General features: G+C 42.5%; 2 protein-coding genes across 4 annotated transcripts in view; one reads left to right on the plus strand and one right to left on the minus strand.

Moving 5' to 3' along the window:
- Window positions 1–9,076, minus strand: part of PPP2R5E (protein phosphatase 2 regulatory subunit B'epsilon) — a 170,914-nt gene extending 161,838 nt beyond the window's left edge. The window contains exons 1-2 of one of the 3 annotated variants that reach the window (XM_055362003.2): window positions 8,938–9,076; window positions 5,658–5,818 (exon numbers count right to left, since the gene is read on the minus strand). In XM_055362003.2, the coding sequence (XP_055217978.1) occupies window positions 5,658–5,814 (157 nt within the window). In that variant the 5' untranslated portion in view covers window positions 5,815–5,818; window positions 8,938–9,076. Of the gene's footprint in view, window positions 1–5,657; window positions 5,822–8,937 lie in introns of those variants that run through there. The other 2 variants (XM_055362002.2, XM_055362004.2) reach the window with 2 other exon arrangements.
- Window positions 8,949–11,329, plus strand: LOC115930617 (loricrin-like). Its single transcript, XM_031002040.3, has one exon. The coding sequence runs from the start codon at window positions 8,966–8,968 to the stop codon at window positions 9,380–9,382; it is 417 nt and encodes a 138-aa protein (XP_030857900.1). The 5' UTR covers window positions 8,949–8,965; the 3' UTR covers window positions 9,383–11,329.
- Window positions 11,330–12,205: the final 876 nt, after the last annotated feature.

The following is a 12,205-nucleotide window of genomic DNA, read 5'->3' on the forward strand; positions in this document are numbered from 1 at the left end:
TGCGCCACTGCACTCCAGCCTGGATGACGGAGCGAGACTCTGTCTCAAAAAAACAAACAAACAAAAAAAAAGAAATAACAATGCTACTTTCACTATAATTCCATCTTCAAAGAGGCAGTATTCTTCAGAAAACGTTCACCCAAATCTAAACTTACAGAATCGCTTAAAGTCAACGCAAGGAAATGAGGCACAGGAGGCTAGGGTGAGGAGAGAACATAAATCACCCAGCCAGGTGCTACTACCACTGATTATTATTAACATAAATTTGTGTGTGTGTGTTTGTGTGTTTGCCTAACTGTTTAGTTTGACTGTCTTACTCAACAACTTACCTAGATAACAGTCAAGGCTTGCTTCATGTCCTGCTGTGTAAGTGTAAGGAAAGTATCCAAGTCTTGACTTTCTTTTTTTTTTTTTTTTAAGACAGAGTCTATAGTGGCACAATATGAGCTCACTGCAACCTCCACCTCCCGGGGTCAAGTGATTCTCCTGCCTCAGCCTCCTGAGTAGCTGGGATTATAGATGCACACCACTACATCCACTAATTTTTGGATTTTTAGCAGAGACAGGGTTTTACCCTGTTGGCCAGGCTGGTCTCAAACTCTTGACCTCAAATGACCCGCCCCCTGTTGGCCTCCCCCAAGATTTTACTTTCTTATCAAGTAAGTAAGGCACTAAACCTCTACTAGGTTTTCCCTATCCGTGAATGAGTAAGAATCTTTTAGACTCAAAGAAAAAAATGTTCTTATTTTGAGACAAAGGTCTCACTCTGTCAGCCACACTGGACACAGTGGAACAATCACAGCTCACTGCAGCCTCAGCCTCCTGGGCTCAGGCAATCCTTCTGCCTCAGCCTCCCAAGTAGCTGGGACCACAGGTGTACACCACCACCCTGGCTAATTTTTTAAATTATTTGTACAGATGAGGTCTCACTATGTTGCGTAGGCTGGTCTCAAACTCTTGGGCTTAAGCGAGCCTCCCAACTCAGTCTCCCTAAGTGCTGGGATTATAGGTGTGAGCCACCATACCCAGCCTCAAAAATGTTAAGGCTCTCCAAAAACACTTTCACAAAAGCATATAAAGATGGAGAAAATGTAAATGTCTATCTTTGCAAAGTTCATCCTATAATTTCCTAACACACAGATACGGAAAAACCAGGTAGATTTATACAGAATTACAGGTGGTGTTGCTTTCTACAGGAAATAACATCAGTGATACAGATTTCAAAACCCACCTATTAGACATAGGGCAAAACAGGCTGGGCGCAGTGACTCACGCCTGTAATCCCAGCACTTTGGGAGGCCAAGGCAGGTGGATCACCTGAGGTCAGGAGTTTGAGACCAGCCTGGCTGGTCTCAACACGTCTCTACTAAAAATACAAAAAAATTAGCTTGGTGTGGTGGTGGGCACCTGCAATCCCAGCTACTCAGGAGCCTGAGGCAAGAGAATCACTTGAACCAAGAGGCAGAGGTTGCAGTGAGCTGAGATCGCACCACTGTACTCCAGCCCGGGCAACAAGAGCAAAACTCCATCTCAAAAAAAAAAAAAAAGAAAAGAAATAGGGCAAAACAAAAACTTTCCCTTCACATTATGTTGCAGTTTTGCAAGTGAACAGACTTTAAAACGCTAAGAATTAATGCAGTATTATTTATAAATCTGTCAAAGATTATGATGCATATAATAAACATTCTGATAATGCATGCACAAAACGAGTAGTTATTAATGCATATCTGAGCATTCAAAAATGACATATTAAAAAGATGAGTTATATAATCACTGTTTGTATAATTATCATATTCAAACTCCCCTGAAATTAAAGACCTTAAGGACACCTCTTTGACTTCATTATTTAAAACAACTCACAAAATTCAACCACATTTTATATTGTACTCCAAACAAAATTAACCCAATTTAGTCAAAGCAATACTATAGAAAATTAAATCAATAACTATCCTTTAGCATGCATATAGTGTTTATCCTGGTTTCTCTTAAGGCAATGGCCAAAAAAAATAAAATCCTAGAAAAGAAATTCCTCCTACATTTTCTTTATATTCCATAAATTACTCCCTAGAAAATCAAGAGCAAATACACATTACTGAAGTCTATTTCTGATTATACTTCCTTATGTTATTCTACAGACAGAGATGGATTTCTAATTTATAGAATACTTTCCAGAGTATTTACCCAGAATGTGCTTACTACAAAGCAATCACTGTTAGTCAATCTGGAATTAGGTTTGTGAGTATATAGTCCTGTTACTCTCCAATTCTCTCATACTGGCAAAATATACCAGTTCAAAAAATCACATTCTTGGAAAGCAGAGCTCTTGGAAAACTGGCAATACTAGCAGACTTCACTTTTAAAAGTGAGAAAAAGGATATAGAAATGGCCAAAAAGCACAGGAAAAGATGCTCAACATCACTAATCATTAGGGCAATGCAAATAAAAATCACACTGAAATACCACTTCATACCTATTATAATGACTATTATCAAAAAATTAAAAAGCAGAAAATGAGTGATGGTGAGGATATAGAAAACTGGAACCCTCATGCATTGCTAATGGGAATGAAAAATGGTCCAGTTGCTGTGGCAATATGTATGGCAATTCCTGAAAAATTCAACATATGATCCAGCAATTACACGTCTGGGTACATACCCAAAAGAAATGAAAGCCAGAACTTAAACAGGTATCTGTACATCATGGTCACAGCAGCATTATTCACAATAGCCTGAAGGTGGAAGCAACCCAAGTGTCCACCAATGAATTAATGGATTAAAAAGTATATGGTATGTATATACACTGAAATTATTCAGCCTTAAAAAAGAATGAAATTCTGACACCTGCTACAACAGAGATGAACACTGAAGACACTTGACTAAGTGAAATAAGCCAGTCACAAAAAGACAAATATTGCATGGCATCACTTATAGGAGGTACCTAGAGTAGTCAAATTCATAGAAACAAAAAACAGAATGGCGGTTGCCAAGGGCTGGTGGGGGAAACAGGGAGTTAGTGTTTAATAGGTACAGAGCTTCAGCTGGGGAAGATGAAAAGGTTCTGGAGATGGATGGTAGGGATAGTTGCATGACAATGTCAAGGCACTTAATGCACATTTAAACATGGTTAAGATGGTAAATTTCATGTTATGTATATTTTACTATAATTTTTTAAAATGAGAAAAAAGACATGAAAGCATTAAAGAAAAAATACATTAAAGCATGTGTCCAAATTCTTCTCATGCATGCTTCTTTCACTACCCACAAAACCAATACCCTGACTATGAGTGGTCAGTGAAGTCCTAATTTAAGAGTTTATCATAAGATCCAAGAAATTAGTGTAAGTTTTTAAATTCCTTCTAATCCTAAAAAAACAAAAAGTTTAACTGGCTTCCTCAGAATGAAGTCCTTTACAGATACAGAAGTTAACACCCATTACATATCTACTTCAGATTAAATAGATTACTAAAAAATCAGCGTCTCCCAACTTTGTATTTCAAGCATAGTTCAATCTACAGTGTTTCCTACATTTTCTTTCCAAAGCCTCATAATGACTATTTTCATTTTTACCAGCAAAATCTCTAGTCAAAATTTTCTCCCCCAAAGCTCACAGGAGCTCATCTTTACTGACTGGTAGATATATCATCTTTACAGTAATCAGTATTCAGTTTCCAAAAATTTTGTATAAACATTGGAATCTTATTTATGAATCTCTCTCCCTTTTTTAAAAAAAAGTATTCATATGGAAAAAATAGAAGCTTGAAATATCCTAAGCTAAATTTTGAGGATCTTTTCCGGTTACATTCCAGTTTTTCTTATAATACCTTCTGATTTCACAAACTGTTACAGAAATAAGTCTGCAATAATGAACTAGCAAACCAGGTTGCCTGGTTTCCTCCAAGCCACACTAAAGCTCATTGTGTTGTTCATATCCCCTTTCTCCCATTCCTCAGTATTCAGCACATAAACATCCACCTCAAAGGTAAATTCTGATAGTTTCCACACTATAAAAGCTATGTTCTGATATTTTTCAAACAACATCTGTTCATAAACATGAAGCAAACACGATGAAAATTAAAAGGGACAAAAAGTAACCACATACCCAAACAAAAGTTGAAATGCCTAATTTAGAAAAAAATTCTTCATATTAAAAACGTGTTGAGCCGGGCATGGTGGCTCACGCCTAAATCCTGGCATGGGAACACCATGGCAATTCGAGACCAGCCTGTGCAACATGGCAAAACTCCATCTCTACAAAAAAATGGAAAAATTAGCTGGGCGTGATGGCATGCTTCTGTAGTCCCAGCTACTCGGGAAGTTGATCCCGGCTACTCGGGAAAGGGAGGATCACTTGAGCCTAGGAGATAGAGGCCACAGTGAGCCCCAACCTGCACTTTCTTTTTTTTTTTCCCCCGAGACAGAGTCTTGCTCTGTCACCCAGGCTAGAATGCAATGGCACGATCTTGGCTCACTTCAACCTCTGCCTCCCGGTTCAAGCAATTCTCCTGCCTCAGCTTCCCGAGTAGCTGGGATTACAGGTGCCACCACCGCGCCTAATTTTTGTATTTTTAGAAGAGACAGGGTTTCACCATGTTGGCCAGGCTGGTCTCAAACTCCTGACCTCGTGATCTGCCTGCCTCGGGCTCCCAAAGTGCTGGGATTACAGGCGTGAGCCACCACGCCCGGCCTCAACCTGCACTTTCACTCTGTCCCCACTGAACTCTAGCCAGAGTGACAGCATGAGATTGTCTCAAAAGAAAATTAAAAAAACCAAAAAACTTGTTTTTAACAAATTTCAGGCCAGGCACGGTGGCTCACACCTGTAATCCCAGCACTTTGGGAGGTCAAGGTGGGCAGATCACTTGGGGTCAGGAGTTCAAGACCAGCCTGACCAACATGGTGAAACCCTGTCTCTATTAAAAATACAAAAATTAGCTGGGCATGGTGGCGGGCACCTGTGCTCCCAGCTACTCGGGAGGCTGAGGCAGGAAAATCACTTGAACCCAGGAGGTGGAGGTTGCTGTGAACCAGCCCGAGCAACAGAGGGAGACTCTATCTCAAAAGATAAAAATTAAAATTAAAAAATTAACAAATTTCAAAGAAAAGATCATACTAAACAAGTATGATCATCATACTTGTACATAGAAAGGTATACCTTTTCTACTTGTACTATGTGAAAACAAGAGTGCATGTAAACAAGTATAAATGGACAATTTTTTTCTTGATTTTTAAAACCGAATTCTTCCAAATACCATTTTCTATATGTAAATTAATGAATGGTACCATCTCCTCTACTAGGGTCTACTTCCTAAGACAGCATAATCTGTAGTTGTCATTGTATATAATGTATCCCTAAATGTCAACAGAAAAAAAAATGAAAAACACAAACCCAGACATCTTAAAGTTTCTCTAGTACTTAGTTTACCTACTCATCAATGTGAGATATTCTCCTGATAATGTTTAACTTGCCCAAAGACAGACTAAATTGAGCCTTTAAAAAGGAGTGTGGGTATATTTGGTCACACATTAGTAACTTCAATGTATGTGAAGTATCCCATCCCTTCAATTTGCAACACATATAAAACTCTACAAAAAGGAAATTATATATAGATGTAGAAAGATCAATTGAAAAAGAATGCATCACCTGGTCATGAGCCTTACCTTTTAGCAGCGGCAGAGGTGTTAACTCAATAGGCTTGCCTTGAGACCTAAACTGTGAGGAACTTTGCGACCTCTTCTGTCTGGCTTTTCTGACGGACTTCCGAGAAAATCCGTCTACTTTATCCACTGATGGAGGAGTAGTTGGTGCTGAGGACATATCCCTACTGAAGAGAAAGAAGTATCATAAACCCATACATTCCCAAGGTGGAAGCATACATGTGAGTTATACAAATTCTAAAATTCCCATATACAATATTCATGAAAATGGGAATATGTGCTAAAGAAAATAAAATCAGTTAAGAAAAGTCTTATCTTGGCCAGGTGCAATGGCTCACGCCTGTAATCCCAGCACTTTGGGAGGCTGAGATGGCTGGATCACTTGAGGTCAGGAGTTCAAGACCAACCTGGACAACATGGTGAAATTCAGTCTCTACAAAATTACAAAAATTAGCTGGGCATGATGGCAGGTGCCTGTAATCTCAGCTACCCGGGAGGCTGAGGTGAAAGAATCGCTTGAACCTGAGAGGCGGAGGTTGCAGTGGGCCAGGATCCCGCCATTGCACTCCAGCCTGCGTGACAGAGTGAGATTGCATCTTTAAAAAAAAAAAAAAAAAAAGGGCTGGGCCCGGTGGCTCACACCTGTAATCCCAGCACTTTGGGAGGCCGAGGTGGGTGGATCACTTGAGGTCAGGAGTTCAAGACTAGCCTGGCCAACATGGTGAAACCCTGTGTCTACTAAAAATACAAAAATTAGCTAGGCGCAGTGGCATGCACCTGTAATCTCAGCTACTCGAGAGGCTGAGAAGGGAGAACCGCTTGAACCTGGGAGGCAGAGGTTGCGGTGAGCCAAGATGGCACCACTGCACTCCAGCCTGGGCGACAGAGCAAGAGTCCATCTCAAAAAAAAAAAAAAAAAAGCCAGGCACGGTGGCACACACCTGTAATCCCAGGACTTTGGGAGGCCCAAGGTGGGCAGATAACTTCAGGTTGGGAGTTCGAGACCAGCCTGACCAACATGGAGAAACCCCATCTCTACTAAAAAAAAAATAATAATACAAAAATTAGCCAGGCATGGTGGCGCATGCCTGTAATCCCAGCTACTCGGGAGGCTGAGGCAGGAGAATCACTTGAACCCAGGAGGCGGAGTTGCGGTGAGCCAAGATCGTGCCATTGCACTCCAGCCTGGGCAGTAAGAGCAAACTACTTCTCAAAAAAAAAAAAAAAAAAAAGAAACAAACAAACAAAGAAAAGAAAAGTCATATGTTAACAGGAAAACATGAAAATTTAGTGAAAATAATTTAAGTATCACGGAAACAATATGAGAACTCTAATGTATTGTGCCACTCCATTATAAGCATTAAAGATACTCATCTAGGCTTAAAGAAATCTATGCTGCCTGCCCATTTTCTAACTGCAAAGCTCTTCACATCTTCAAGTAATTTTTGGAGCTATTCTGTAACTGGAAAACTTCCATTGATACACTTTCCCAAGATACTTAATGTTATGAATGGGTTCTGGAGTTGAAAAACCCTTAGTGTACTTCAAGAATCTATACCAATGTATCACAGCAAGGTGAAATTTACTACTACTGAAACTATCTAGGCATAACTTTTAATGGGATGTGCTATGTTAGCTATGATAAACTATACCACACTGCAAATGAGGACAGGCTAGATTACTTTAAACAAAACACATAAAAGGCATAATTAAAATATTTCAAATAAGTCTTCTTTTTGAATGAAGCCACCTTACATTATTAACGCTTAATAAAAACTATGAGAAAATCAAGCACCAAAGTTGAACTGAAAACATAAATTCACAGCCTACTGAAACAACCAAGTTGAGTTCCCTTGAGGTTTAGACCTTGAAGTTCATCATCAAATACCAATTTTCATTCCATCAAACTTACGGAACTGAATAGCACTTTTGCATTGTTTAACCCTCTCGAGTTATTAAAATGAAGGCTATTTCCTGAAAGTAACAAGCGTTAAGCTTAATTTCATTCACCAAATTAAACAGATGCCATCATTTCCATAGCACTGAGGCTTCATGCAAGACTAATGGCAGACTCGGATAGAAAGAATGCATATGGGGGAAATGCTGAAATGCAATTACTCACCTGTCATTCCAATACACAAGACAAGTGGTTTTTAACTTCTAAATAAAACAGTAAGGGAATTTCTTCCTGAACACGTGAGAATAAAAAGTTACCTGGATTACGTGGATTTTGACAATGTAAAAATAACAAAAACATTTAAAAACACATGCACACATATGATGTTGACGTTTGGAATTTGGAAGTCTTCTTTGGTTTTCTTTAAAAAAAAAGTTTTTAAAAATCTACCTAATTTAGCCTTAATATAATATAAAATGGATTCAAAATAGAATCACAAACTATGAATGACTATAGATGTTAAGATCACTTTAAAATATCAAAATGACTGCATCAGCCAAAAGCTCCACATCTTATTTGTACGTTGTAAATTTAGGGGCCGATTTTCCAATCGGGTATGTGAATTATTTAGACTTCATTCTAACTCTAACACTATAAAATTTCAGTAAATCCTCTTCCTCCATCACTCTTTTTGTCTCTTCTTTATTCCTTATCTCTCATCTCTACAGACGATATATAGGTAGCTTTTAAAAAAATCATTTACCCCTTATGCCCGAGGCCCAGAATAAACGTCAAGGATCGCAACCCTGAAGCACTGCAAAACTGAACGTAAGGTAACAGCGGGTCCGTGCAAAGCCCAGGGAAACAGGTTTCGCCCTGGGCCAGGGCTCCCGAAGCTTTATCATCCTCTAATCAGCAGGCATGGGGCATTTCCATGGCTCAGGATAATCCAAAGGGGGTAAGGGGAAGTAGGGAAAGACAGGGAAGGGGTTTGTCTGTGCGGATGCTTACATACTCCCTTTGCTCCTAACCCACACCCCAAGCCCTGGAGACGATAAGCTGCTAGAGAATCCTCCTCACACCAAACCCCTCTTTATTCCCCGCCCCCGCCAGTGGATAAAGGGGGGCAAGAAAACGCCTCCAATCCCAGAAGGTGGAGAAAAAGGGGGGAGGGGGCACAGTGAATGAGAGGTATCATCAGAAGCATTTGTAGGTAAATCAGACAAGTGGGACGGGCGCTCCCGCTCCCGCACCCGCACCCCACCCCACCGCACCCCTCGCCTGCCCGGCCAGGCCTTCCCAAGGCCGGTGCCCCATAGGTTCCCCAGAAGGACCGGGAGGAAGAAGGGAAGCGGGCGAGCCGCGGTGCTGGAGGGACGAAGTTACCTTGAAGCTTCTGGGGAAGAATCCGAAGATGATCTGTGGCTTGAAGGGGCGGGAGACGGGCGAGGTGGCCGCAGCGGGGGCGGGCGGCGGGACCGGGACGTGCAGGGGGAGGTCCGGGCAGCTGCGGGGAGCCTGGGGCGACGGCTGTCCGGTACGGGGTCCCTCCGGTTCCGCGGCGGCGGAGCCTCTAGGCCTCACGGCCGGACCCGAACCTCAGCGTTCCGGTGGCGGCGGCGGCCTCACGATCCTCCCCCGCGGGCCCGTCCCATCAAATCGGCACCGACCCCGTTGCGGCTCCGCCGGTGGCTCCTCGCTCACATTCCTGGCGGGCGGCGCCTCAGCTCGTTGCCCCGGACCCGGCGGCGGCGGCGACGACGTGGGGAGGGGGGGAAGGGAGGGAGGAAGACTGGATCTGCAGCGGCAGCAAGAGAAGGGGACAGAATAAGGAGGAGGAGCCGCAGGAGCTGGAGCCGCCGCTGCCAGAGCCACCTTTCGCTACCCGCGGTGGGTCCCAGTCAATGCCCCTTTCTCTCTCCTATTGTCAATATCACCGGGCGGCTGAGTCCATGGCACACGCGCAACCGAACCTTCTGGCCAGCAGCGCCCGCCTCCGGCGCCCGCCCACTGGAGACTTCAAACGGGAAGCGAGGCCTCATTGGCCAGTATCCGCCTTCACTCCCTTGACAGCATGTTCGGCTGAGACCTGATCAGGGATTGGCGGCAGTAGGGCGGAGAAACAGGAGGGTGGGAAGAGAGAAGGTCGAGGATTGGGCCGAAGCTTGAGGAACCCGGATGCAGCCGCGATCTCGGGCGGTGCAGCCGCCGTTTCCGCCCGGCGGTGGGGCAAGCTGAAGTGAGAAGCCGCTGGGCCTGAGAGGAGCTCTTTAATTCCGGGAGGTGTGCGACTAGCAGATCAGCGGGCTGGCTTTCCGTGCTGTGCGGAGCCTTTGGGCGGCGGTCGTCTTGGACCGGAGGATTCCAAGGGCTTGGGTCGTCTAAGGGTCGGGGAGCCCCCGAGACTTGATCCCGCCCTGCAGCTAGTGTGGCCCCTCAGGGTTTGGGGAGTCCCACTCTGGACGGGACCCTGTGATGCGTAGACAGGAATAAGATCCCCCGCCCGTGCCGGTGCGCCACTGCTTGTGTAAATGGGTCCCTTGAAACCCCCAGCAGTCGCTCTCCGCTGAACCTTCTTCGAATTCTCTCTCACCTCATCTCCTTTTCCTTAAACGTCTGTTTTGAATATCAGACCCCTGTAGCGTTGAGGCCAGCGCTCGTTTAATTAATGCAGGTGGGAACGCTGTCGCCACAGTTTGCAGTCTATTCATTCAGAATAACCCGCCGGTCAGCCGACTGCTCAGAGCTCGGAAAGACCCAGCTCCAAACTAGGAGTTTCGAGATTTTAATTGGCAAGTTGGACCCGAAAGAGTTAATGGAGAAGACTACTTAAATGTATCTAGAACAAGTGATGAGATATTTGGAGATGTGTTTGCATGCTTGGTGAATGCAAACGGCCAAATGGTACATTTCCAGATAATATTCTTGGATTAATGTATTTGAATGCACCCTACATACATTTTTTGAGAGGAAAAAAGGAAGAAAGAAATTATTAATGCTAACTACAAACGTCAGAGTACCAGTTGTTCAAAACTTAGAAATTGGGGGGGGGGGGGGACAAAAAAATTAACATTCGTATTTTCTCAACTCAGAGATAACCACTTACAGTATTTGCATACTTCCTTTTAGTATTTTTTCTTTTTATGTTAATAATGTGTGTCGATCTGTAGCCTAGTTTTTTCCCTCAGCATTATATCATCTTTTCGATACGGTTAGGGAATAGAGCTATATATAAATAAAACTATATGTACCATATGTACAAGTGACAACGAAAAATGCATTTGCATTTCTCCTGTTTGTGTTGTTAAACACTAGAGTTTTGAAATTTTCTTTGCACACTCCCAGAAATGGCTCTTGAGTGGAAAAATAATTTTGTGCCATGAAAGATAAAAATATTCCTGCTTTGAACTGAAATGGAAAACGAAAAGATGACTCTTAGATGGAAGCAGTCTCCCCCTACTGACTCCAGATAATTGGCCACTGTATGGCTAGTGCCCACTTTTGCCGTGATAAAGTTCATCACCACTAAGTATGAACTATAGAATACCAGCAGTCTAGTTCCTACCCTCAAGAACCTTAAATTTTCCATATCTCAATATCCTGTACAGTCTTCATGAAAGTTCAGTGTCCCAGCCAAGGACCTGTTTTCTTCAATCGTTGATTGAGGGTAAATTCAGAATTAAAACCAAGGAAGATTTTGAAGCCAATTCAATTTCCCTTGGCAACAGTTGAACTGTTAAAAGCATAGTGCACGTTTGAAATTCTCACAGCTGTTGCTTAGAACATGTCATAGAGTGGGGATTTTGCTTGCAAATTATGGATCTCTATAAAGACAATTCATTTCAAAGTCATTTCACTTTCTATAAAATGGCTGAGCAACTGAAATGAGCAGGTTTTTTAAAATGGAAACATCCTTGCCTATGTGAGAAATTGTTCTCTGGACCAGTAATTTCTCCCATGTATCCCAGGGATTTCGGTACTCCAAGAATAGTGCAAGACAATCTATTTCGGATGCAGTAAAAGAAAGTATTAGGAAATATATTTACATTTAATTTTAATCTAAAAGGCATTACGGTCAACTACTATTTTATATAGAGTGAATGGCTCTGCCCTCAGTCCATGGAATGGTGCCTTGGCCTAGAACAGCATAGGAGATGTCCTCAGGGAAAAGTGGGAGTTACCCATTCCTAGGGGTTGGCAGTGGTGGGCCCACCCAATCAGCCCCTGACAATATATGACTTATTGCAGTTTCTTACTGCAGTTTCTGGATTCAACTAAGTGGACTTACTGATTATATTATCTAAGTTTAATTAAACTAACCCTCATAAAACAGACAAATGACTCTAAGAGTCCTTTGCAAATAAACTACGGGAGAACAAGAAGAAAATGTTAGAAATGACTCTTCAGTATCAAATCTTTTTTTTTTTTTTTTTTTTTTTTTTTTGGTATTTTTAGTAGAGATGGGGTTTCACCATGTTGGCCAGGCTGGTGTCAAACTCCTGACCTTGTGATCCACCCGCCTCGGTCTCCCAAAGTGCTGGGGTTACAGGCGTGAGCCACCACGCCCAGCCCAGTATCAAATCTTTGACAGCCACTTTTCAAAAGTAAAATACCAATCTTATAAATTCAATCAAATTTTGACTAGAAAAAAAAA

The sequence above is a fragment of the Gorilla gorilla genome, chromosome 15 (assembly GCF_029281585.2).
Source record: "Gorilla gorilla gorilla isolate KB3781 chromosome 15, NHGRI_mGorGor1-v2.1_pri, whole genome shotgun sequence".
Classification (NCBI taxonomy): Eukaryota; Metazoa; Chordata; class Mammalia; order Primates; family Hominidae; genus Gorilla; species Gorilla gorilla.